This window comes from Hirsutella rhossiliensis (assembly GCF_020360975.1).
Source record: "Hirsutella rhossiliensis strain HR02 chromosome Unknown scaffold00002, whole genome shotgun sequence".
Taxonomy (NCBI): domain Eukaryota; kingdom Fungi; phylum Ascomycota; class Sordariomycetes; order Hypocreales; family Ophiocordycipitaceae; genus Hirsutella; species Hirsutella rhossiliensis.
The window spans coordinates 8,352,217-8,374,806 of record NW_025408668.1 but is presented as its reverse complement, the minus strand read 5'-3'; the positions used below and the strand labels follow the sequence as shown (position 1 = coordinate 8,374,806).

Genomic DNA, 22,590 nt, shown 5'->3' with positions numbered 1-22,590 from the left:
CTGAGCAAGCCGACCACCCAAGGCCCCCTGCCGTCCAAATTTAGACGGCGGCCCTGCTCCTTTGATTGGGCCCATGGTGTCGCTCAATCTGCCCATCCGCCGCAACCTCACAAGCTGTCTTCAAGCGTCCGCGCCATCGCCAGTCACCTCGCCCGTCGTGCTGCCGCCATGCTGCAACCTCGTCCCATGCCGCGTTGCCCCATCCGGTCCCTCGAGCCTTTGTCCTGCCCGCCCGTAGCCGCTCACGCAGCCTGGATGCAACATCAGCCATCACCCAAGGTCCCCCATAACTATGCCCAGGCACACCGTCCGACCCGTCCCTTTCCTCGCCATTCACTTCTTCCGACCCCCCGTTTCTCTTGCCATTGATGCTGTAATAGACGCTTCGTTGACCGAAGCATCCTGTCTTTAATCCTACCTTCATTGCTCGACGCTGGTCGTCAGCCCCCAAAAGTCTTGCAGCAATACTCGTCTTTTTTTATACCGTCATCTTGATTGCAACAGCCCTCGTCTGGATACGAGGCATTGTTGCTCAGACAAGATGGCCGAGGCGCTTCGCTTGCCCAACGACAGGTACATGTCTCGAGACTCTTCGCTGGCTCCAAGACAAAAGAGGCTTCTTAATCCCATAATAGAGGAGGACAGCGACGATGGCCAAGTCCCGCAGGCGGCGACCGGCAGAAGGACGCGGCGCGGCGATTCTTCGCATCTGAAAATCGAGGCCTGGCTGTCGCCCGTCAGTGATCACTTCCCGACCCCAAGAGGAATGCATTACCTCGCCGCCCCCATCCTGCCGTCGTCGCCGTCCACCGTGTCCGGAGCCGACAGCTCCCCGACCAACTCGTCCAACCCATGGAACCGGGCCAGTCTCGCCACCGAAAACACCGAGTTCGAGGACCTCTACGATGTGTCCGAGGAAGACGACGGTAAGGACCTGACACGCCCGTTGCGCCGCTCGTCCTCCGTCCGTAGGATGCACGCAAAATCCGATCATGGCTCGTCGTCCAAGCAACCGACTCGCCTTACTATCCCGACAGGTCCTCCGGGCGCCGTCGAGGCCTGGTCTGCCGTCGACAAGCTCAAGAAAACCGCTTCGCCTGTGCCGCCAACCCCTTCGGTCAAGTTACACATGTCGCCGGCCCAGGTCGAGTTCATGGGCAAGCAGCAGGCTCTTGAAGTACCGACAATCTCGGCGCCTCCTTCTCTCGATGGCAGCTTCTCCTCCGAGCAACTCGCGGCCATGAGCGCGCCCGTCACCCCCGTCATCGGAAACGACGAAGCCACGACCGACGAGGCATGGGCCGGCGTGCATCTGCAGCCAGGCGCGCTCGCGACTCTTCAGGCCCTCTCCTGCGGCGAGGACGAGGTCCACGAGCAACCATCGCAACTTCTGGAGATTCCTCAGGCACCGTCCTATCAAGCCCCCGAGATGCGCCAGCAACCTCTGCGACTCGTCACCAGTTTCTCCTCTCAGCTTGCTCAGGAAAGGCTTGTGTCTCCGAATCGGCACTCCCTCGCCGAGCTGACGAGGCTGGAAATCCCGTCGCCAGGTGGATTCTTCTCCGGGCTTTCCCCTCGAACCCGCAGTACCTGGCACATGCTAGCAAATTCCCCTGAGGGCTTGCATCCCCCCACCTCCACGACTGCCGAGCAATTCTACCGGTGTCCTTGGAACTCAGAGGTCCCTGGTCAGCCAGCATCCCAGCGTCCGGATCCCGCCGAAGACTTCTACCGGAGCTTCGACTTGTCCTCGGCCCCTGTTGAGCGTGTCGTCGAGGTTCGAGACGATGACATCTCTGATGGGATTCCCACTGCCAGGCCCGTCATTCAGCACAAGGATTCAGACTCTTCTGAGGAAACTATCAAGTCACCGTCTTCTCCTCGGGTACAAGACGCTCCAACCGAGATCGTGATCGACTACGATCCCGACTACGCCCGGAAGCAACAGAAAGTCGCCCTGTCAAACCTCGACCGCACTGAGCTGTGGCTCCTGGCGCAGCGAGCTTACTTGACGGGCATCAGCAACGTTGTCGAAGACGATGTTGCTCCCAAGGCGGTCGACGAGGTCTCCGAAGCGGAGGAGGCCGAGGCCGGAGGGCTTCAGCCGGAGCGGGACCCGGAGCGGGACCCGGCATCTCAGAAAAAGGTGGTACGCTTCTCAGTCATTAGCTCGCCTGCTGCTCAGCCAAAGAACCTTCCGCACAAGCTGCTGCAGCGAGAGTCGGCGTACTACCGCGCATTCCAGGACTACATCGTCCGAACGCAACGGCACGACGTCTTCATCCACCAGCTCGCCCGCTTCGAGGCTCTTCAGGCTCAGCGAGTGGCGCTTCGCAAGATGCATCGCAACCAGCTTCTTGGAAAGTACCAGCTCAGCGTCGTTCCCCAATCCGCCAAGAAGCGTCTGAGCGCAAACGTGGCTCGTGGGGACCTCGTCCTGACCGACGACCCCGAGAGACTGCGCAGGGAAAAGGAGTTTGAGGCGGCGAACCAGATGGCAATGCCGACTTGGCATGTGGCCGCCATCAAGTTTCTCAACGGCGGTCGCCTCATCACTGCTCCGGTCACCAAGCAGCTCGCGCAACCCTCTTGCGCGGCGCCGGAACTGGACGGCTCTGCTCGTCATCGTGCCAGGGTTCTCGATCTTGGCGGGCAGTCCACTTGCGACTGGGGTTGGCACTGCGCACTCCAGTATCCCAATGCCAAAGTGTACACGGTCACCACCAAGGCAATCCGACAGCTCTCCAACTCAAACATTCGCGGCCCGCCGAATCACCGTCAAGTGGCGGTGGAGCGGCTCACGCAGCTCCCCTTTGCCGATGATCAATTCGATCTCATCTCGGCCCGCGAGCTTCACAGCATCCTCAAGTTCTTTGGCGAAAATGGCGAGGACGAGTGGGAGGGCTGCCTGCGGGAGTGCATGCGGGTCCTCAGGCCTGGTGGCTATCTGGAGTTTTCGATTCTCGATTCGGACATAATCAATGCAGGGCCGCTGGGCCTCGCCAAAAGCGTCGAGTTTGGCTTTTCTCTCAAGACGCTTGGCTACGATCCCAGTCCATCCAGGATGTGGCTGGGACGCCTCGCCCGTGCCGGCTTCGAGGACGTCCGCCGCGTGTGGATGTGTCTCCCACTCAGGGCCAAGAGAAAGGTGCACACACCCCCAATGCCGCCGAGCAGCAGTGGCGCGGAGGGTGACGGGGAGCCGACGGTCCGCCAAATGGACGCAATGGTGATGGGCAGCAGTGACGACATTGCGAGCATGTGCAGTGTTGTCGGCGGATGGAGCTGGGAGAGGTGGCTCCTCCGGTGCGAGATGGAAAAGGTTGCGGGAGAGCTACGACTGGCGGATACCGTGACGACGGGGACGGCGGTGCGGGAGGCAGACAAGTGCCTCGAGGGGGTTCACGCGGTGATGGAGGAGGGCAGTGGTTGCAAGGCGGGCTTCCGGATGCTCAACGGATATGCCAGGAAGTCTCGAGCCGGCAATGACGAGGTGATTCGGGTTGCGTTGGCGGACTGAGGATAGTGGCGAGACGGGCGGACCTCTTTGGCTGGAGGGATGCGTTGTCGGAATGTTGGAGCAGGTGGCTGGTTCGTCGTTTGACATGTCCATTCCGTAAATACCTGGTGAGTGCGTGAATGCTTGGGCCGACAAGAAATGAGGAGGGGGCGTGATCGTGCAATTGACTTGTCCTATGTGTAGGTAGATGTGCTCCAAATGGGTTAGAAACAAGCATGATGGTTTTGGCGTGTAAGCTTATGTTCTCTCCCCTAGTTGTTTTAAGCATTAGAGAGTCCCCTGAGGACCCCATCTAATCGCCCGCCTCGAGGAATGAAGTGATGAGAGGTCTTAGTGTGACTGACCAGCGTGTGTCGGACTAACTGCTACCGATCTGGTAGCCCGCCCAGAGGACGAAGTTTCCGAAACGATCGAGTGAAGTCTTTTCACGCCCAGTTCTGTTAAGGTCGTCCTGAGAGTTTGTAGCCACATCCGCCCGTATGAAGGGGCCCAAGGCAGCCTAGAAATGGCCAAGGCTGCCGGCTCAAAAATCTGGACGAGTTCAGGTTCCCACATTCCTGCCAAGTCGACAGTCCCCAGATCAGAAATAGGATTCTGGATGAATATATGGTGTCTCTTGGGGTCTGCCGCGGTAGTAATCGCCATCGGCGAAAATGGGCAGCCGTCTTTTTGGCTCACCGCAGATGACCCGGCTCGCAAAGAAGTGTTCCCTATCCCAAAGACTGACAGCACTTCTCCATCCTTTGTTTGATTGCTGCAGGGAGCAAGTTTTCATCTGCTCAGATGATGCCTTTTTGGCACCTTGGTTGTTTCATAGTACGTCAACCAAATGAAGTCATGTAGCAACGCAGCTTCTGATATTGTCGGTAGAGCGACGATAGCATATTGGTATCGAGAATATAGAGGCGAAGTATTGAAAACAGAGAAAGCAGAGTGTGGCAACCGTGGCAGACTGGGTAGGTGCAGACGGAGGCAGACGGAGGCCGACGCGACAGACAAGATCACATCTATGTGCATTAAAAGCGTTCACTTCCATACGCACATGGCATACGAGGCAAAAATGACGAGCTCTCTAACACCAAGTGGCTCACCATACAGCAGCATCTGCAATGAGACCTTGTTGCCTAGCAAGCGAGACGCGGTCTTGCAAGCGACCTTGCAAGCGACCTGGTCGTCTTTTCTTGGTATTGCAGCGGAAATGCCTCATAAATTTGCATGATACCCAAGGTATGCAAATAACCGGCCCGGCGAGCTGGCAATTCAGTACACAATCACAATAGCATTAGGGATGCTTTCGGTGGCACCAAATGCGGCAGTCACCATGGAAGACATATAGGAAGTTACACACGTCTTCAGATATCTGTTTCTGGCTTGTTGAGCAACTAAGAAATCCTATCAATCCCCGCACACTATACACATATATTTAGCTATACATGCGGACATTCTTTTTCAGGAAGGAGAGCGCAATCTATTAATGCAAGGGCCCCATGACGAGTGATAGTCTTGCACGTGATTTTTTCTGTGACCGCTGCTTGCTGGATCTGACAGGTACGTAGCGCTGGTGAGGTCACGGGATGTGCATGGTTCGGGTGCGGGAAAAGCCGTCGCCGAAATTTTGGATCGGTCAGCAGCGGCGGAGTGCAGCTTCCTCGGGCCCACACCAAAGACGAAGCTCCTCCAACCCATCGCCCGTCAAGCACCAGCCTCATCCAAGGCACCCAAGACACTGCGTCGGCGTCCGGCAAAGGACGTGCGAGCCATATTCAACGTCACCATGTCAGGACAAAACAACTGGGCGGACGAGACGATGCGGCGCCTGCGCCAGTTGCAGTCGCAGACACAAAGCGGCTATGGCAGAGGACGAGGTGGCGGCCCCAGGATGCCAAAGGGAAGCGGCGGCATCGTCTTGGGCGGTATGCTACTTGCTGGTGGCGCCATGGTCGTGTCAAACTCTCTCTTCAATGTCGACGGTGGTCAACGGGCGATCAAGTACAAGAGGATGGGTGGCGTGAGCAAGGAGATTTACAACGAAGGTAAGCACCGTTTATCACGAGAGGCGGAGAGAGCAATCAGAATTGTCACGAGCGCTGCGAGCTGTGCTAAAGGCAGACTTCTCTTACAGGAACTCACATCAATATCCCCTGGTTCGAGACGCCGATCGTTTACGACGTGCGGGCCAAGCCGCGCAATGTAGCGTCCTTGACGGGCACCAAGGACCTGCAGATGGTCAACATCACTTGCCGTGTGCTATCCCGACCGCAGATCGAGGCCCTGCCGCAGATCTACCGCACCCTCGGGGCCGACTATGATGAGCGAGTGCTGCCATCCATTGTCAACGAAGTGTTGAAGAGCGTCGTCGCCCAGTTCAATGCCAGCCAACTCATCACGCAGCGTGAGATGGTGGCCAAGCTCGTGCGCGAGAATCTGTCACGCCGTGCCGCGCGGTTCAACATTCTCCTCGACGATGTCTCCCTTACAGTACGTTTAATTCCCGGAGGAAACACCAGAGGCTTGCTCGCCAGGGGCGTCCCAGGGTAGGATAGCCGCTGACCGTGTCATTCAAATGTAGCACCTCGCCTTCTCACCCGAGTTCACCGCCGCCGTCGAGGCCAAGCAGGTTGCCCAGCAGGAAGCACAGCGGGCCGCCTTCATCGTCGACAAGGCACGGCAGGAGAAGCAGGCCATGGTGGTCAAGGCGCAAGGTGAAGCCCGGTCGGCGCAGCTGATTGGCGATGCCATCAAGAAGAACAAGGCCTACGTGGAGCTCAAGAAGATTGAGAACGCGCGACTGATTGCGCAGCAGATGCAGGAGTCGGGGGCCAAGAACCGGCTGATGCTGGATGCCGAGGGTCTGGGACTCAATGTCTTTGAAGGCCCGGAGCTGAAATAGGGGACATGAAGACAGAGGGAGTTGCGACGAGCCGGTACGATGAAACCTGACTGCCTAGTGTTGCCCGACGGGGATTTGTTGTATTATAGCCGTTGCCTGAAGCTCGTGGAGAGCAGATTCCCCCACTATTGGCGTAGTAAATCAACAGAGCATCCCACTTTAGTGCCTCAGACTGGCTCTCTTGTTTTCATTTGAAGTCCATGGGATACTTCAAAGTGCGAGGCCTGGGGTAGGTATGTATTTCGACGCCTCCAACAGCCGCCGTTACTGTCTCATGAAGTCCTTCGTAGACGGAAATATTACCTAATCACCAGGTGAAAGCTAACCCCGCGGCAAGTGGTGTACGATTGCGGGACCATTGATGGTTGATGGATGCTTGCTTGCTTGAGCCTCGGAATCCCACCAATCCCACTCATCTGCATCATCTGCATCATCGCCATCCATCAGCCTCGCCCCTCGTCCGCCCTCCCTTGCCCTCACTCTCGTCAGCCCACCGCGGCCGTCAGAAATCGAGAAGCTGCCCGGCCCACCAGAAACAGCCATCTTCCCCGTTTCACGGGCGGCCCACCAAGCGAACTCTCCCTTCTCTCAAGACACACATAGAGCAGCCGCGCTCTCGAGCATCAGCCTCGCACCGTCACCATGTTGATCAAGTACGAATCACGCCTCCGCCCTTGCCCTCCCCGGCCCCAATTGGAACTGATCGCGAGTTGCTTACAGGGTGCGAACACTGACGGGCAAGGAGATTGAGCTCGATATCGAGTTGGACTACAAGGTGGCGTTCCCCACCCCTTGCCTCTTTCTTTTCTCGCTCAGTCCTCGTCCGAATCGCTGGTCCACTGGCGCCACATTGCTGACAGGCAGGGCCACAGGTATCGCAGATTAAGGAAAAGGTGGAGGAGAAAGAGGGCATCCCCCCGGTGCAGCAACGTCTCATCCACGGCGGCAAGCAAATGTACGATCCTGAATACACCGCCTCTTCCTCTCCCTGGCCGTCTTCACGCTCGTCTGATGCCTTGAGCTGACTCTGCGGCCTCTGAGCAGGACCGATGACAAGACGGCGTCCGAGTACAACCTCGTTGCTGGCGATACGCTGCATCTGGTCCTCGCCCTTAGGGGGGGCCGGTGAATGGTCTGCTGAGCGAGCGACGAGCGACGGCCCCAAACGGCCCTGCTCTGGACAGCCAGCTGCGACCCCGGCTCAGACTGGGAATTTGCCTTGACATTTTTGGGAGGGTGGGGTGAGTGGGGAGGGAGACTGGCGTCTTGTCACCTGCGTACTATGTTGTTGTGTATGTTGGTGAAGCCGGAGCACCGCGCCTTGGAGGAATGGGCGTCACCGTAACGTGGCCCCCATCGCGGAAACAGAACCATCGTGACCGCACGGGACCATTCGGAATACAAACTAGCATCTGAGCAACAATGGATACGACTGAAAAGAAACGTCAGGGCCAATGTCAACGAACCTCACTCTCAGGACGGAACCACCGCGAACTCTACGAAATGCACACGCACAAACGAGGCTACGCTGCGGTGGAACGCTGGCAATACAACAAGTGCTCTGTTTGATGACCACTAGTTGGCAAGATACCCTGACTTGGTGAAATTCATCCTGAGGTTGCGCTATCAATCGTGCCACAAATCATCATCCGTAAGCAAAGATGCCACGTCCCGAGTTCCACCCTTGGTAGCTCATGTCCAGGCTCCGAATACGCCCTGTCTTGTATGTAGACTCCGTCCGTCCCTGTATCTGGGTTCCTGAAACGCCATGCGTGGTGACATTTCTGTCCAGACCAACTAGAAAACAAAGAAAAAGACCGATGAAAAGCAGAAATGACGTGAGGCATGCGGGAAAGGCGAAATGTGAGCTTGGACGCCGCAGGATGTGCTCAAACCGCTCTCTTCTTGCGTCGCATGAAGATGTCGACGGCCTTGCGTTTCCGCTGAATGGGCGGGGGACTAGCCTCTGATGGTGCGGCGGCTGTGTCCTTGGGCGATGATTGTCCAGCCGAGTTGTCTGGCGCAGGGCTTGTTTTGGAGGGAGCGAGGCGACTGTCCGCCTCGGTGGACTCGTCAGCCGGCATCGTGGAAGGCGGCGAGGAGGCCTCATCGGCCGACGGGACAGACACGGCTCGCGGCATGGTGGTCGATCTCCTGAACTTATTGGCCATGGTCGCCGCTCCTCTGTTGGCAGCCTTGACAGGAGCGCCAGAGCCGTCCTGCTTCTGCGTGGTGGTGCTGGGCTGAGCGCGGAGGGCGGCCGGCTTCTTCTTCAGGAGCGAGACCTTGGCGGCCTCGGAGACGATGTTTTTGGTGGGCGATGAGCCCACCTGGGCGGGAGCCGTCCTTTCAGCGTCGCCAAAGAAGTCGTCGTGGTCTTCATCCTCTTCCGAGTCGGAGATGACAGTTGCTCGCTGCTCGTACTGCTCAACGGCAGAGACGGGCTCGGGGGCCTTGGCGGCTCCTCTGAACTGAGGCTGGGCGGCTCTCTGATAGTCGCTGACCATGGCTGCAGGTGCCTTCTTGAGCTCGACATGGCGAGTCGGCCCGCGGATCACCTTGGAAAGCGAGCCGTGTATGTTGGCAATCTCCTTGACTTCGCGGCGGACCTTGCGCATGACGCTGGCCCCGGTGTGCGTCTTGGTGCGGCTGCCAGAGTTGAAGGTGAGGGTGCTCGAGGTGTGGTCACGCTGGCCCCAGACACGCTTCGGACCAACCCTTCCAGCGCGGGGCAGAAACTTGCGCTCGATAATCTTGCTCGTGTTCTTCTCCTTGCTCTCCTTGAGCCCGGCAAGGGCATTCATGAGCTTCCTCTCGCTCTCCTCGAGGGCGGTGGCGTGCTCCTTCTTGTACTTTTCCCAGACGCGATACCACTTGTCAGGGGAGGAGGGCTTGTACGCGTTCGCCTTGTACTCGAGCGGAAAGTCCTTCTCTATGAGCCTGATCCAGAGCTCGCCCGTCTCGCCCTGGATCTGGGGCGAGTTGATTTCGATCTGGCGCAGCTGGTATGCATTGTCGATTTTGAGGAGGATGTGGCGCATCGACTCGTAGGGAAGGTAGTCGCCGATGCTCTCGAGAGCCTTGATGTTCTTGATGCAAGACATGGTTGCGAGTTCCATGAGAGATTTGACCGTCATGATGGGCAAGAAGTCAAAGGCGCGCAGGGAGGAGGATTTTTATATGGCGGGGGGACGCGGTGGCGTGGCGCGCCAGCTGGTACAGGCAAGAATAGGCGAGCCAAGAGCTAATAAACTCATTGTTCTGTGGCTTGGATAGAGTGGGAGCAGGCAGACGTGTAGGCGAGAGCTTCGGGGCCGAGGCGAGAGTTGCCGAGTCAACGCAGCATCCCGTGAATGGCAGTGTCAATGGGCGAGCAATCGTATTGAAAGCAACACACCGCAATCAATGGACATGTTATTATCCTCGATGAATTGTGCTGTATTGAGACTCCGAGGGCGTAAAGCCGGGTCGCGAGCCCCAGGCAAAGGGCTGATATCTGAGAAGCGGACGAGAGAATGGAGCTGCGAGACGAGCTTCGAGGTTCAAGGTTGCGGTCGCGGGCTTTATAGGTGGCCTTTATAGGTGGCCTCCAGGGGCTGCTAGCGCGAGCTGGTACCCTTCGGGAGGGGGGCCTGGGGGGGCCTGGGGGGGGCCCAGCTGGTGCACGGAGCCCCACCGGACCGACCAAGCCGCCACCAATCACACGGCGGCTCGCTACCGAGACCTCTCGGCTGCCTGTTCGTCAGTCGCCTTTGTTTGCTTCGTCACCTCGACATTCATTCACACCCTGTGCTGCTTGAGTTCGTCTGACTCACTCAAAACATCTCCGCACCCGAGGCAGAGACTTTTTTCTCTGAATCTTATTTCCTGCAGACCAAACAGCGCCACAGCCATGGCGGACCCGTCCTTTGTCAAGCCCGAACCGGAGGAGGAGACGCCTGCCATGCCCATGGAGGAGGACGACCCGGACGAGGACGCCGGCGACCTCGAGTTCTACGACAAGGGCGGGGCTGGCCACCAGTTCGAGACGCTCTATCTCGCGCGCATCCCGCGGTACATGTGGGACGCATGGCTCAAGTTGGTCGAGGGGCTCGGAGACGACGACGAGATCCAGCTCGGCACCCTGCGCACCTGGAACGAGCCGACGCCGGACGCCTCGGTCGAGGGCGGCATGCGCGACGTGACCAAGCTGCGGATGCTTCTTGATCCCAGCCGTCCCGAGCACCAGCTCATACCCCGCGAGTACGACCTCGACATCTTCGACCGCGACGTGCACAATCACTTCATCTTCAGCGAGGAGGACCTGCCGAGCTACAAGGAGAAGAACAGGGCCCGCAACGAAGCCATGAGCTCGGGAATCCCCGCCCATCTGCTGAGGCAGAGGGCGCAGGGCAACGGCCAGGGGACCGGCCCGCAGAGGCACACCTACGACAGGAAGAATCGGTACCAGCCCTACTATCGCAAGGCCATTCCAAGTTTGTCGCCCATGTCCCGGAGACTTGCCGCGCCTTGTTCCTTGCTGACATTTGCGATGCAGAAAAGACCAAGATATTCGGCAAGATCCACTACGACGTCCGCGTCGAGCCCCGAAGCCACCAGGAAGAGGAGAAACTGCTGGCCAAGCGGCTGTACGAGGCCGAAAACTCCAAGTCGAAGCTCAAGATCATTAGCCGCAACAACGCGTCGGCCATCATGAACCCCGGCTCTGCCGCTGCGTCCCAGTGGGGCGGCAACTTTATCGTCAGTCCTCCGCGGCCCCATCGCCTGGCGCTCGCCTGTCGTGCTAACTCGGGCCTCTGCAGAAAAACGCTGCCCAGCAAACCAAGCCCAAGAAGGGCGAGATCTTCAAGGCGACCCGTATTCCCAAGAACCAGCTTCTCGATCTCATCTTCGACTGCTTCCGCCAGTATCAGTATTGGTCCATGAAGGCTCTCCGCCAGAGGCTGCAGCAGCCCGACTCGTACCTGCGCCAGGTGCTGGAAGAAGTTGCGGTGCTGCACAAGAGCGGCCGCTTCGCCAACCATTACGGGCTGAGCGACGCGTACAAGGACAAGGCCGGGAGCGACGCCAAGGAGGAGGCGGCAGAGGCGGCGGAAGACGGAGACGAGGACGAGGACGAGGAACTGGAGGACGTTTTGCCCGCGCATTGACGCGATCTATCGAGAAGTTTCGCCAAGATGGAGCGTGTAGCTATGGACGAAGGAAACACAATCAGCTGGCTGGCGTTTGGGCGTTGGAGCTCCAGGAACGGCGAGCTCAGGGTTTTAGAGCATGATACCCTCTATAGATGCGACCACCAGAAGGTCTAGAACATATCGTGCCAGGATTTGACTGCGAGAGTGGTACATTTGCAGAAGAGAGGTCTCGAGCAGAGACGGATTAGCGTGCATCAAAGGGCCATCGTCACTGACTGCATGTGTGAATGTACCTGGCCTCCGCCTCATTTGGGACAAGCTCGCCAAGCTTCTTTTTCTCTCTCACCCTTCAGCTCCCACAAATATGACTCGAGCTGGCCAACCGGATCCGTCCTCGGCTGGGCAAGCGACCTTCGAGAGGTCCTGTTCAGTGAATACAGCACGTGGCGGCTCTCCGAAGCCCATCAGACCCAACAGCAACCTCCCTCAGTTTGCAAGGCACATATTCCGGCCGCCGAGCTTGATCACATCCAAGGCGGTAACCTGGACAAGTCTACCCATCTATGCGGCAACCGTTGCAACGCGCCTTTGCTAGCCTCGCCCGGACCCCCGTCAAGCAACTGCAGCAGCCGCGGCCAAGGATGCACCTCATCTTCGACTTTGACGGCACCATCACGCGGCGCGACACCATAGGTGAGCTCGCCCGCTCGGCCATTGCTCGGCAGCAGTCCCACGGCGGCGGCGGCGGCGGCGGTCTCGAGGCCGCGTGGGAGCAAGCCGTGCGAGACTACGGCGCAGACTACAGCGCGTACCGGCAAGAGTACCGGCCCGCAGAGGCGCAGAGGCGGAGCGCGACGGACGAGGTGCGCTACCTGGCGGGGCTGAAGAGCGTCGAGGAGGCGTCGCTGGACCGGGTCGGGCGGTCAGGCGTCTTTGCCGGACTCGGGGCGGACCAGCTGTTCTGTATGGGCGTCGAGGCGGTCGAGGCCCGGCGTGTCGCTGTGCGGGATGGCTTCGCCGACCTGGTCGAGCTGGCGGCCCGCCGGGGCTGGCGAGTCGACGTGGTGTCGGTCAACTGGTCCGGCGCCTTTATCCGCGGAGTCATACACCCGCACCGACTGGCCGTGACGGCCAACGAGATCTCCCCTGACGGGCACATCCGGGGACCCGGCGGGCCTCTTGGCGCCGACCGCATCACCACTTCACCGGACAAGTTGCGGGCCGTACATCATCTCATCGAGGCAGCCGCCGCCGATGACAACAACAGCAACACCAACAGGGTCCTCTACTTTGGCGACTCGGCGACGGACATGGAGTGCCTCCTCCACGAGGACGGCGTCGTCGTGGCAGACGGACGGGACTCGGCCTTGATGCAGGTGCTGGGGCGCATCGGCGTCGAGGTCCCTCACATTGGGGAGCTGCCGCCGCACAGCCGCAATGATGGCGTCGTCCTCAGCTGGGCGAGCGACTTTCGAGAGGTCCTGGACAGCGGCATCCTCGAGTGATGGCCCGAGAGAGCGACTGCATGGCAAGGATTCCCCTGTGCTGCGACTCTACTATGCGTACGCAAAAACTTGAATGTTGCGTGCCAGCCGTGGACAAGGTCTTCACAATGGGTGGGACCCTGTTTAGGCTACGTCCCCAGGTCGGGCTGGGCATCAACACGGCGGATGGTCCATCCAGTGCCGAGCAACCAGCCAGACAGTGGGCATCTCCAAGCAAAGAGAAGGAGGAAAACAAGGCAACCCGGTCTTGTTTGTTTTCGTTCAAAGTCAATGCGACCAAGTGGCCAGCCAAGACTATGGCTCCCCCGCAACGCGTTCCAGTCCTGAGTCCGTCTAGACCTCTCCTAGCCCACCTTATATTAGGAAAGGCCTCGAACCCCGATAAAACTGATCGAGTACCCGACAATTTCTCTGGAGAGAAAAGAAAAGAGAGAACAACAAGAGAGAGGGAAACCTAAACAAGCTCGTTATTCCTCGAACCGACAAGGGGCGCCTCTCATCTGACCCGCCCGTCCGCCAAATGTGCACCTATGCGCGGACCGTCTTCGAATGCAAGCACCACGCCTGGGGCCGGCGCCTCAAGCTCTGCGCCGTTGCCGAAAGTCACCGGGCCGGCGACCTCCCCAGCGGATGCGCCCTGCGCAAGCCGCACGGCCTGCACTCGCGCAGGGTCCCCCGGCAGTGCCACAAGTGCAGCGAGCTGGACCGCAAACGCAGCCTGCTGAGGGCCAAGCTCGACGAGTGCCGCGAGATGTTTCACAGGCAGTACCCCGAGTACGGGATCGGACTCGACATCGGCGCCGGAGAAGACATGGAGCAAGCAAGTGATGGGCTGGGCAGCGAGGACGAGGACGGAGGGATGGGCTCGGACACGAGCAGATCGGTCACGGCGGGGATATAATGGGCGAGAACGGGATATAAGCGATGAAGGGAGGCGTTTGGAGTCTGCAAGGCCAAGGCCACGGAACCGAGACGAATGGGCTTTGCTTCTGGGTTTGGATTTTGGATTTGGATCGAGTCGGTCGCCGCGAGCCAGGCACCGCCAGGGACCTGGACACGTGAACAAGAGGGATTCCGGTCCTGGGTTCCTGCTGTGGAAAGGCTGCATGAGTGCCACGATAGATACCTCTCTCGCTCTCTTTACCTTTTTCATTTCTCCTAGCTAGCGCTGTCAAGATGTGTCGGTTATTGCAGGCAGTATTTACCACTGATGAAAGACAGTTATGAGTTGGCAGCCCGGACCGAGTCGGGCATCGTGGAGGTTGATGACACGGGGGAGGTCGGCGAGCCGAGCCGCGACGCGACGAGCGCATTGCATCGTCCGGAGCGAGCAGGTATCATGCAAGTAAGCCTCCCCGTAAGCCTCCCCCCCTGGTCGGTGGACGTCCGGAAGTAGGCCGTGGCAGGTGTGAGTTGCGGGGGAGGCGGCTGTGCATGAGGCCTTTTTGAACCCTTTCTCTTCGTGATTCACCTTGTTCCGCGGGACTGAGAGCAAGCCATGCGTCATGCCCCTCATCGCATCCGTGTGAGTTGTTTGTCTAGCACCGGAGCTGATGCGAGGTAGGCAAATTATGACTTACATGCAAGCACAGTAGTGCCCTTTTATTCAGCGAGGCTGGAAAGGGTGTGCCTATCAAGCGTGCCTATCAAGCGTGCCTATAAAACGCCTTTAATTTCATCTCGAGCGCAGTAGTGCCCTGTGCCAACTTTTCGAAGCCCTGTCATCGACCCTGCAGCAAAAGTTGCTGCGGCCATGTATCCGTACTAGGTACGGATATGTACATGCAGGTCTGGGTGAGTGCGCTGGGGGCACAGTTAGGCGACGATACCAAATGCTCGCTTTTCCACCTGCTCTATGTAGGCATGCACCTTGCCAATGCCCCATTCGGTAGTGGCATGTCGAAAAGGGGCACGCATCTCACTGCCATTGACTGCCGAGAAGGGGTTTTCTTCACCAAGGGGTGTGCGTGTTCGTGTGCGTGTGTATGTGTAGGTGTGTGTGTGTGTGTCATCTGTACGCCGATGCCTGGCCTCGTGACGTTGAGCCAGACTCTCTGTACAGTAAGTACATCAAGCACCATGCACAGTACGTACGGATGAGCAGGGACTGTACCGAGGTCACGATGCTCTGCAGCCGTCCAGAGGTGCATATGGGGCGAAAAGCAAGCTGGAGCTGGAGCTCGGGCCCCATAGAGCCGAGCCTGAGACATGGCCAGAGGGACATTGAGACAACAAAGCCCTGCAGGGCAAATAAAGACGCGCACAGCCGAGGCATCCGGAGGGCGAGCAAGGGCAGCGGATCGACCGTGGCAACCGGGCGGGCCGCTTTCCGAGCTGGCCTGTTTTGAAACTCGCCGTCTTGCGTGGGGGGGGAAGAGGACGTGAGGATGGCAAGGGACGGTGAAGAGAAAACGCCATGGTTTGATTGATGGTGTGTGTGCATCAGTTTTAGGCGCGCAAATCACCCGATCAAGGACGTGTCTCGACTCTTGAAAAGGGAAAAAGCAAAGGAAGACGAGAGAGATGGCTCCCCTCGCCTCGAGCTGTCTGCACGTAGTATGTACTGCGCGCTGTACTGTAGAAGCAGCCGCCCAGCGTCCCCCGCAGAACAGCTGGCTTGGCACCTTGGCCACCTGAGGCCCCCCTGGACGACCATGGATGGCACACCGGGAGGGCGAGGGGGCAGAGCTTGCCTCTACGGGTGCCCGAGACGGCCCAGGGCGCGGCGACGAAGCCCTAACGGAGCCACTAGAGCTGTCTACCAAGTACGCTGTAGTAGGGGACTGCAAGCTTGAAGCCTGCCCAGACTTCTTGGCTTTTCAGCAGTCAAGCTCCCCTGATCCCTCCGACTTGGACCTTGTACATACGGAACACTGTGCAGCATGTCGGGATGCGTGAAGATGCATTCGACGCCGTGGCCGTGATGAAGCAAGTGTTTCGCACTTGCGCAGAGGCAAAAGCCACAGTGCCATCCCAGAGCTTCCGAGCAGGCACCGGCTCGTCTGAAAGGGAAATGATGATACGAGGGCCCGCGCCCGTCGCTCGCCTTGTATTTATTAGCGGGCCGGAGCAACGAGGTCCACGATGCACGCCTCACGCCTCACGCCTCACGCCTCACGCCTCTTGCCGCCATCGATAAACCCTACCCACGCAAAACCTAAAACTCGAGCTGTACAGTGTAGTACGTTGTGCGTGAGTGCGGGCGGACATTTGTGCGCTGCGCATGAGCTGGGCATCCATCCGGGCGAGGCAACGTCGATCAAATCAGTGAGGTCCGAAGGCGAAGGGAAAGGTAGAGAGAGTGCATGTACAGTTACGTGCGTAATTTGCTGCCAACGAGCCCTCCCCGCCTGGTCTCGAGATGCGAGCAGAGAGCGGTCCGAGGATCGTCGCGCGCGATTGGCTTTTCTCGGCCACACGAGGCGGAGCGCGAGGTCCCGCGCCTTGGGCACGCGGTTGGTGCACTTTTTGGTGCGGTGACCCTACAAAGGCCAAGCTACCCTGTATCCGACACACGGGATAAAAACAGTGCAAGGTTCACCTTCCTTCCTTTGTCATCACACTTTCTTGGCATGCAATTGTTAAGAAAGTGGCACAATTTCTACCAATTTGCTTAACACGTGCACGACAACCTCTGTAGCCGCGCTCTGCGCTGGCTTCGGCTGCGGCCATGGCATCTGCCACGAGCTCGCATGCCAGCTCGGATCCCTTTGATCTGGGTGCTCATACCCCGCCTAACCTTGCTCGCTTAGCCCGTGCATCTCAGCTGCGAAATAGTTCTCCCATTGTGACCCGTCCCATTGGTCTCTCTTCAGCATTCCGGCGGCCGGCAGCAACGCCGTCGTCGCCCCTCATCCGCCTGTCCAATGCCGCCGCTACGGAAGGAGCGCGGCGTGAACCGTCCCGAGCCTGCCCGGCACCACCGAGACCGACGTGCTCCAACCGGTGTCTATCATTGATGCAGCTAACAAACTCGCCGGCGACGAAACCGATGCCCACAACGCCAAAATGACGGTTTTTCGGGCCTTCTGCGAATCATTCGAGCAGACTGCGAAGCAATTCACATCTGGTCTCGAACACAGCTTCGCAGAGCACTTCTCCAACCGTTTTCTCGACCTCTGGAGGCAGACGCCCTCCGATCTCCGACTCGCATCTGCGCCGACGTACAGCAGCGTGGCCGCCGGTCGCACCGCAAGCCAGCGGCCATGTGGCCACTCTCCCACGGCCGCTGCAGCCCCGCAACAAGAGCCACAACAGCCAATTTCCCGTCTCCAGGGACGACCAATCCCCGCCCCGCCGAAAGAAGACCTCCGGGTTTTTGTGCGACTCCCGGCCGAAGCACCGGCGAGGGACCACAATAGCTACGCAATCCGGACCCACATTGCCGCCAAAGTCGGCATCGACCTTCACCAAGTCCCAGCCGCTTTCAAGGTGAACTCCGGATGGGCCATCAGAACAACAGATGCGACCATTCGGGATCTTATCGTCCAACGACAGTCAGAGTGGTCCCAAGACATGGGCGCGACAGATGTAGAAATCAGCCAGAGATGGTACACCTACGCCGTGGCAAACTGCCCCTATATTCTTACCGACCTACAGGGGAAAGAATTGGACTACGAGCCAGCCGCCAAAGATGAAATCGCCTGCCAGACCGGCCTCAAACCCATCAGGGTGCGCCCCGCCAGGCGCAAGCCGAACGACCCCCTGACCTGTACCTTGATTGTCTCATTCCTCGAACCGACTGATAAGCCCTGGAGGCTGTTTGGATCCAGTCGGCTCGCCCAATACATTGAGAGATCTAGCCTGCCCAGCCAGTGCGACAAGTGCTGGGACTTTCACGCCCGACACACCTGCGACCGACAAGCATCCTGCAAGCGGTGCGGACGGCGCGGCCACGACGCGGAAGCTTGCGTGGCCCTCGAGCGGTGCGCGAACTGCCTTGGGCCCCACGCCGCAGACTTTGCGAAGTGCCCTGCGCGCCCGAAGCGATCACACGGCGTCATTCGCCGTCTGACGAGAGAAGAGAAATCTCGCGTCCGAGAGCTGGGCGCTCAACTGTCCGCCCGGCGAAAGGAACAATACGAAAGAGTAGAACGATCCGAGCAGCCCGAACGGGATGCCACCTGCTCGCCGGGTGGTGTCACCGAAAAGACAGTAACGCCTGGGCCTGACAGGAAGACCGCCTCGGAATCGACGCACCTCACCCCCCGACCTCAAGTGCTGCCCGGGACGACGGACAGCAAGCCCAACCTCATGACGAAGCCCCACGGCGCGGTAGCGAATCGACCCTAAGCTCGACCAGGACCGTAACCCCGCCTTCCGTCATGATGGCCTCGGCACCCAAACCTCCGGGTGGAGGCCAACGACACAGATCTGCTTCTCCTACGAAGAAGCGACGCATCATTGAGGACTCTGTCTCTCCATGACGAGATACCCACGCACAAATCAATGTGGCAATAAGACTCTGCGAGTCTTCCAAGCGAACGTGGGCAAGATCTCGCCGGCGCACGACTGCGCCCTTGCCCTCGCCGATTCCGAACATTACGATGTGGTGCTCCTCCAGGAGCCATGGACAGAAACAAAGGGCGGCCGATGCCTTACAAAACACATCCCGCCTACGACACCTTCTCCCCGGTTGACAGCTGGGAAGACAATAGCACCCGACCCAGAGTCATGACCTATGTCCGCCGCAGGCCTGGGCTGATGGTAGATCAGAGGAGGCCCGCGGCAACTCGTGACATTCTTTGGCTCACGGTCAACGACATCACTTTGGTCAACGTTTACCGCCAACCGTCATACGACGAGGCCCTCGACATACTACTCCAATGGCCCGCGCCAAACAGATGTCTGGTAGCAGGCGATTTCAACGCCAAACACCACAGCTGGCAAGCCGGCCGCATCGAGGGCCGCGGCGAGGCTGTAGCTGCATGGGCGACAGCCAACGGTCTGAACCTGCTCAACCCGGCTGACGTCCCGACAAATCCTCATGGCAATACGATCGACCTTGCCTTCTCTAATATCGCCTTGGCCAATGCCGTGGTGGAAGACCATCTTGCCACCAGCTCCGACCACTTCACGCTCAGCACTACCCTGCCTGAGCTCGCTGTAGCGCCCCCACCCACTGGGAAGGTTCGCCTTACCTCTGACGAGGAAATAAGACGCTTCGTAGAGATGGTTGAAAACGGCGTGGCGGCTATCGAGCCGTCAACCGCTTCCCCTCAAGACTTGGATTCACTTGCCTTAGCAGTGACTAACCTACTTCAGTTTGCCGCCAAAGCTGCAGGCCGGCCGGTCCGCAAGGGCGCACGCAGCGCGCCCTGGTGGACGGAGGAATGCTCCTTGGCCGCGGTGGAGTATCGCGCAGTGAGGAGAGTCTACGCTCTCGGTTTCGGCCGAGAGGTTCAGCTCGCGAAAAGGAAGTTCCAGAGAGTCGTGCGGCGAGTCAAGCGCCGTTACTGGCGCGATCTGATTGACAGCTTCACGGACAGTGCGTCCGTCTTCAAGGCGGTCCGTTGGCTGAGATCGCCCGGTGCTTTCCAACCACCGCCTCTGCAAGTGGATGATACCGTCTATGAGACCCAACTAGACAAAGCCAACGCCCTGCGACGAGCAACGCTCGAACGTCGCACTTCGCAGGATGACATCACGGATCCGTGGGTCCCAGTGGACACAGCGAGGACGATTCCTTTCGCTCAGAACGTTTCCCTGGAGGAGGTCCGGGACGCGACCCTTCGCACGGGTAACACCTCCCGGCTCCGATAACATTACGGTCAAGATGCTCCGTGCCGTCTGGCATACCATTGGAAGCCTCGTCCACAAGCTGTATCAGGGCTGTCTCGACATCGGTCACCATCCTAAGCCTTTCAGGGAAGCGGAAGTGGTTATGATCACGAAGCCGGGGCGTCGGAACCTGTCAGAGGCCCGCGCCTGGCGTCCAATCTCTCCTCTCCTGTCTGGGCAAAGGCCTCGAACGGCTTATTGCGCGCCGTTTGGCGTGGGCATCCGTCCACTATGGTGTCTTGCACCCACAACAAGCTGGCGCATTGCCGAAAAGGTCCGCTGTTGACCTTGTCGCCGCATTGGTACACGACATCGAGGAGGCTTTCTCGCGCAAGCAGGTCGCCACACTCGTGACAATGGACGTCGAAGGCGCCTTCGACACTGTCCTTCGTAGCAGGCTCATTCTTCGCCTTCGGCAGCAAGGATGGCCTCGGAATGTCGCTCGTTGGGCTGGCTCCTTTATGCATGACCGAGCAGCACGTGTCCGCTACCAGGATGTCATGACACCTCGTCACCCTTGCAGTGCGGACTGCCGCAAGGATCGCCAGCTTCTCCCATACTTTTCCTACTATACACAGAGCCAATCTACCGCCTGAGCAACCCCAAGGGGCGCTTCGGCTATGCAGACGACACTGCCGTCCTTTGCGTCGGAGACTCCCTGGAGGAGACTGCCCACAGAGCGTCGAAACATGTTCACGAACTCATGACATGGGGCACCGCGAACGCGATAACCTTCGACCCCAAGAAGACTGAAGTCATGCACTTCTCCCGAACTACACCGAGGAATGCACCTCCAGTCTTCCATGGCGAGGTAGAAAAGCGGCCAGGCTCAGCCATGCGGTGGCTCGGCATCTGGCTTGACAGCACCCTGACGTTCAAGACGCACGTCGAGAAGTGGACTGCCAAAGCGCAAGCAGTGGCCTACCATCTCAAGGGTTTGACAAATACCAACCGCGGCCCCTACCAGGTGCGGTCCGAGAGCCGTCCGCGCCTGCATCGAGCCGCAATTGTTCTTTGGGGCAGAGGCGTGGTACCCGGGCATGACCTGCCCGCGATGGAATAAGCCGGCAAAGGAAGGGCCATCAAGAATACGGCACCTCATCCGGCGGATGGACAAGTCGCTCAACACGGCCATGCGAGCCATCCTCCCGGTCTGGAAGACGACGCCGCTCAGCGCCAGGCACCGGGAGGCGGGCATACCGCCAGTTTCGCACCTGCTCCAGGCGTGTCGAACGCGCTTCGCAGCCCGTCTCAAGTCCTCGACGAAGCGCACCCGCTTGCGGTGCGAACGAAGCCGATCCGGGCCCCTGTCATCAACAGGGCCATTAAGTTAAAATACCAGCGTCCACGACAACCTTTCCGGACCAGACTGCGTCGCACTGACGAGCTGCTCCCAAGGTGCGCCAGGCCAGACCTTCTCGCACGTAGGTTCGCCAGCGACCAGCGTGGACCCTTGCAAACTGCGCCGAAAGAAGAATCGGCGGCAAACTTCGGCGAGTGGCTCCAATCAGTTGCTCCACGGACAGCAATCGTCTACTCGGACGGATCCTCTCCCGGAGGAGCCGCGGGGTACGGCTATGCGGTACATCAGGATGGACTCACCGTCCTCAGCGGTAACGGCCGTCTTGGGCTTGCTGAGGTCTTTGATGCCGAGGCGAGAGGCTCCCTAGAGGGTCTGCGTGCTGCGTTGAGCCTCCCGGCTGCAGACCAGATTGTCGTATGCCTCGATAACCTCGCGGTCGCGACGTGTCTTCAAGGCATGCCGTCAGATTCCTCCCAGAAGGAGTTCCTGGAATTCCAGGCCTTGGCCGCAGAACATGGTGCCACTGAGATCCGCTGGATCCCCGGCCACACCAACATCCCAGGTAACGAGCAGGCAGACGCCTTAGCAAAGGCAGGAACCTCTCAACCCGAGCCTGCAGACGCTCTCCCGACGCTGGCATATCTGCGCAAGGTCGCTAGGCAGCGACCAAAAGACGCATTCAAAGCCTGGTGGGAAGTTTCTGCACCCCAACAGTACAGGGTCCTCGACCTCGATGCCACGACTGGCTGCCCGCCAGAACTTACCATTCCACGACCTCTGCTCCACCATCTGCTCGCAGCAAGAACCCACCAGAGGACTTCGCTGATTACCACGAAAGGTTGAACCACGACGATGCGCGACTGACGTGCTCATGTGGTCGACGAAAAGAACCAAAGCATCTCTTCTATTGCCGGAAGATCGCGCCGCGACATCGGATGAGGTTGGCACCTCACCGAGCGCGGCGGTCAACCGAGCAATAGGCAGAGACTTCGACCAGTTCGTCAAGGTGGCGAAGGCAAGCTCGTTCTTTGGAACGATCTGCCCTCGCCACTAGGCGGCAGCAACCGCTTTCCTCCTTCCTTCCCTTTGTTTGCACACACACCCATTTTCTCTTACCCGACTCGGCCGGGCGGAGGGTGCTCTCGGAACCGGCCCTGTGAGGCCAAAACGAAAGACATGGCTGTCGCGCCTGAACGTCCCGCTGACGGGCAGCAGGCTGAGCAAAGAAGCGCCTTTGAGCCGATGAAATGCTGAATGGTGGATTGTTTACGTTCTGTGGAAGGGGCAGAAGACGCGGATTGGTACTCGTTTCGTTTCGCGTATTGTGGGCCTACTCCGCGATAGTAGACTTCCAGCAGCTCAGCACGTCCTGTGCCCCGTCTCGGGGACCTGAGCGACCTAAAGGTCGCTGGACGGAAAATACAATAATTCAGCCGTAGGCTGACTTTACATTAATC

At 59.1% G+C, this 22,590-nt stretch overlaps 9 protein-coding genes across 9 annotated transcripts; 8 read left to right on the top strand and 1 right to left on the bottom strand.

Annotated features, from left to right (window-relative positions):
- Nucleotides 1–541: 541 nt before the first annotated feature.
- HRG_02765 (methyltransferase domain-containing protein) lies at nucleotides 542–3,520 on the top strand (the record flags this gene model as incomplete). Its single annotated transcript, XM_044861236.1, has 4 exons — nucleotides 542–926; nucleotides 1,038–1,777; nucleotides 1,832–2,617; nucleotides 2,693–3,520. 4 exons carry the CDS (start codon nucleotides 542–544, stop codon nucleotides 3,518–3,520), a joined length of 2,739 nt encoding a protein of 912 aa, XP_044724869.1.
- A 1,774-nt stretch (nucleotides 3,521–5,294) lies between these two features.
- HRG_02764 (SPFH domain/band 7 family protein) lies at nucleotides 5,295–6,410 on the top strand (the record flags this gene model as incomplete). Its single annotated transcript, XM_044861235.1, has 3 exons — nucleotides 5,295–5,553; nucleotides 5,643–5,998; nucleotides 6,090–6,410. The coding sequence occupies 3 exons, from the start codon at nucleotides 5,295–5,297 to the stop codon at nucleotides 6,408–6,410; spliced, it is 936 nt and encodes a 311-aa protein (XP_044724868.1).
- Nucleotides 6,411–7,052: 642 nt separating this feature from the next.
- HRG_02763 (ubiquitin family domain-containing protein) lies at nucleotides 7,053–7,539 on the top strand (the record flags this gene model as incomplete). Its single annotated transcript, XM_044861234.1, has 4 exons — nucleotides 7,053–7,063; nucleotides 7,131–7,185; nucleotides 7,283–7,365; nucleotides 7,455–7,539. The coding sequence occupies 4 exons, from the start codon at nucleotides 7,053–7,055 to the stop codon at nucleotides 7,537–7,539; spliced, it is 234 nt and encodes a 77-aa protein (XP_044724867.1).
- A 760-nt stretch (nucleotides 7,540–8,299) lies between these two features.
- HRG_02762 (RNA polymerase II transcription factor SIII (Elongin) subunit A domain-containing protein) lies at nucleotides 8,300–9,547 on the bottom strand (the record flags this gene model as incomplete). Its single annotated transcript, XM_044861233.1, has 1 exon — nucleotides 8,300–9,547. The coding sequence occupies one exon, from the start codon at nucleotides 9,545–9,547 to the stop codon at nucleotides 8,300–8,302; it is 1,248 nt and encodes a 415-aa protein (XP_044724866.1).
- Nucleotides 9,548–10,302: 755 nt separating this feature from the next.
- HRG_02761 (transcription initiation factor IIF, beta subunit domain-containing protein) lies at nucleotides 10,303–11,560 on the top strand (the record flags this gene model as incomplete). Its single annotated transcript, XM_044861232.1, has 3 exons — nucleotides 10,303–10,885; nucleotides 10,948–11,150; nucleotides 11,213–11,560. 3 exons carry the CDS (start codon nucleotides 10,303–10,305, stop codon nucleotides 11,558–11,560), a joined length of 1,134 nt encoding a protein of 377 aa, XP_044724865.1.
- A 548-nt stretch (nucleotides 11,561–12,108) lies between these two features.
- HRG_02760 (haloacid dehalogenase-like hydrolase domain-containing protein) lies at nucleotides 12,109–13,050 on the top strand (the record flags this gene model as incomplete). Its single annotated transcript, XM_044861231.1, has 1 exon — nucleotides 12,109–13,050. The coding sequence occupies one exon, from the start codon at nucleotides 12,109–12,111 to the stop codon at nucleotides 13,048–13,050; it is 942 nt and encodes a 313-aa protein (XP_044724864.1).
- Nucleotides 13,051–13,570: 520 nt separating this feature from the next.
- On the top strand, nucleotides 13,571–13,951 carry HRG_02759 (uncharacterized protein; the record flags this gene model as incomplete). Its single annotated transcript, XM_044861230.1, has 1 exon — nucleotides 13,571–13,951. The coding sequence occupies one exon, from the start codon at nucleotides 13,571–13,573 to the stop codon at nucleotides 13,949–13,951; it is 381 nt and encodes a 126-aa protein (XP_044724863.1).
- Nucleotides 13,952–17,058: 3,107 nt separating this feature from the next.
- Nucleotides 17,059–19,812, top strand: HRG_02758 (endonuclease-reverse transcriptase domain-containing protein; the record flags this gene model as incomplete). The annotated part of the gene is made up of 6 exons (XM_044861229.1): nucleotides 17,059–18,204; nucleotides 18,291–18,324; nucleotides 18,512–18,535; nucleotides 18,614–19,179; nucleotides 19,315–19,561; nucleotides 19,607–19,812. The coding sequence occupies 6 exons, from the start codon at nucleotides 17,059–17,061 to the stop codon at nucleotides 19,810–19,812; spliced, it is 2,223 nt and encodes a 740-aa protein (XP_044724862.1).
- Nucleotides 19,813–20,186: 374 nt separating this feature from the next.
- Nucleotides 20,187–21,976, top strand: HRG_02757 (RNase H domain-containing protein; the record flags this gene model as incomplete). Its single annotated transcript, XM_044861228.1, has 5 exons — nucleotides 20,187–20,220; nucleotides 20,409–20,765; nucleotides 20,854–21,031; nucleotides 21,076–21,254; nucleotides 21,306–21,976. 5 exons carry the CDS (start codon nucleotides 20,187–20,189, stop codon nucleotides 21,974–21,976), a joined length of 1,419 nt encoding a protein of 472 aa, XP_044724861.1.
- Nucleotides 21,977–22,590: the final 614 nt, after the last annotated feature.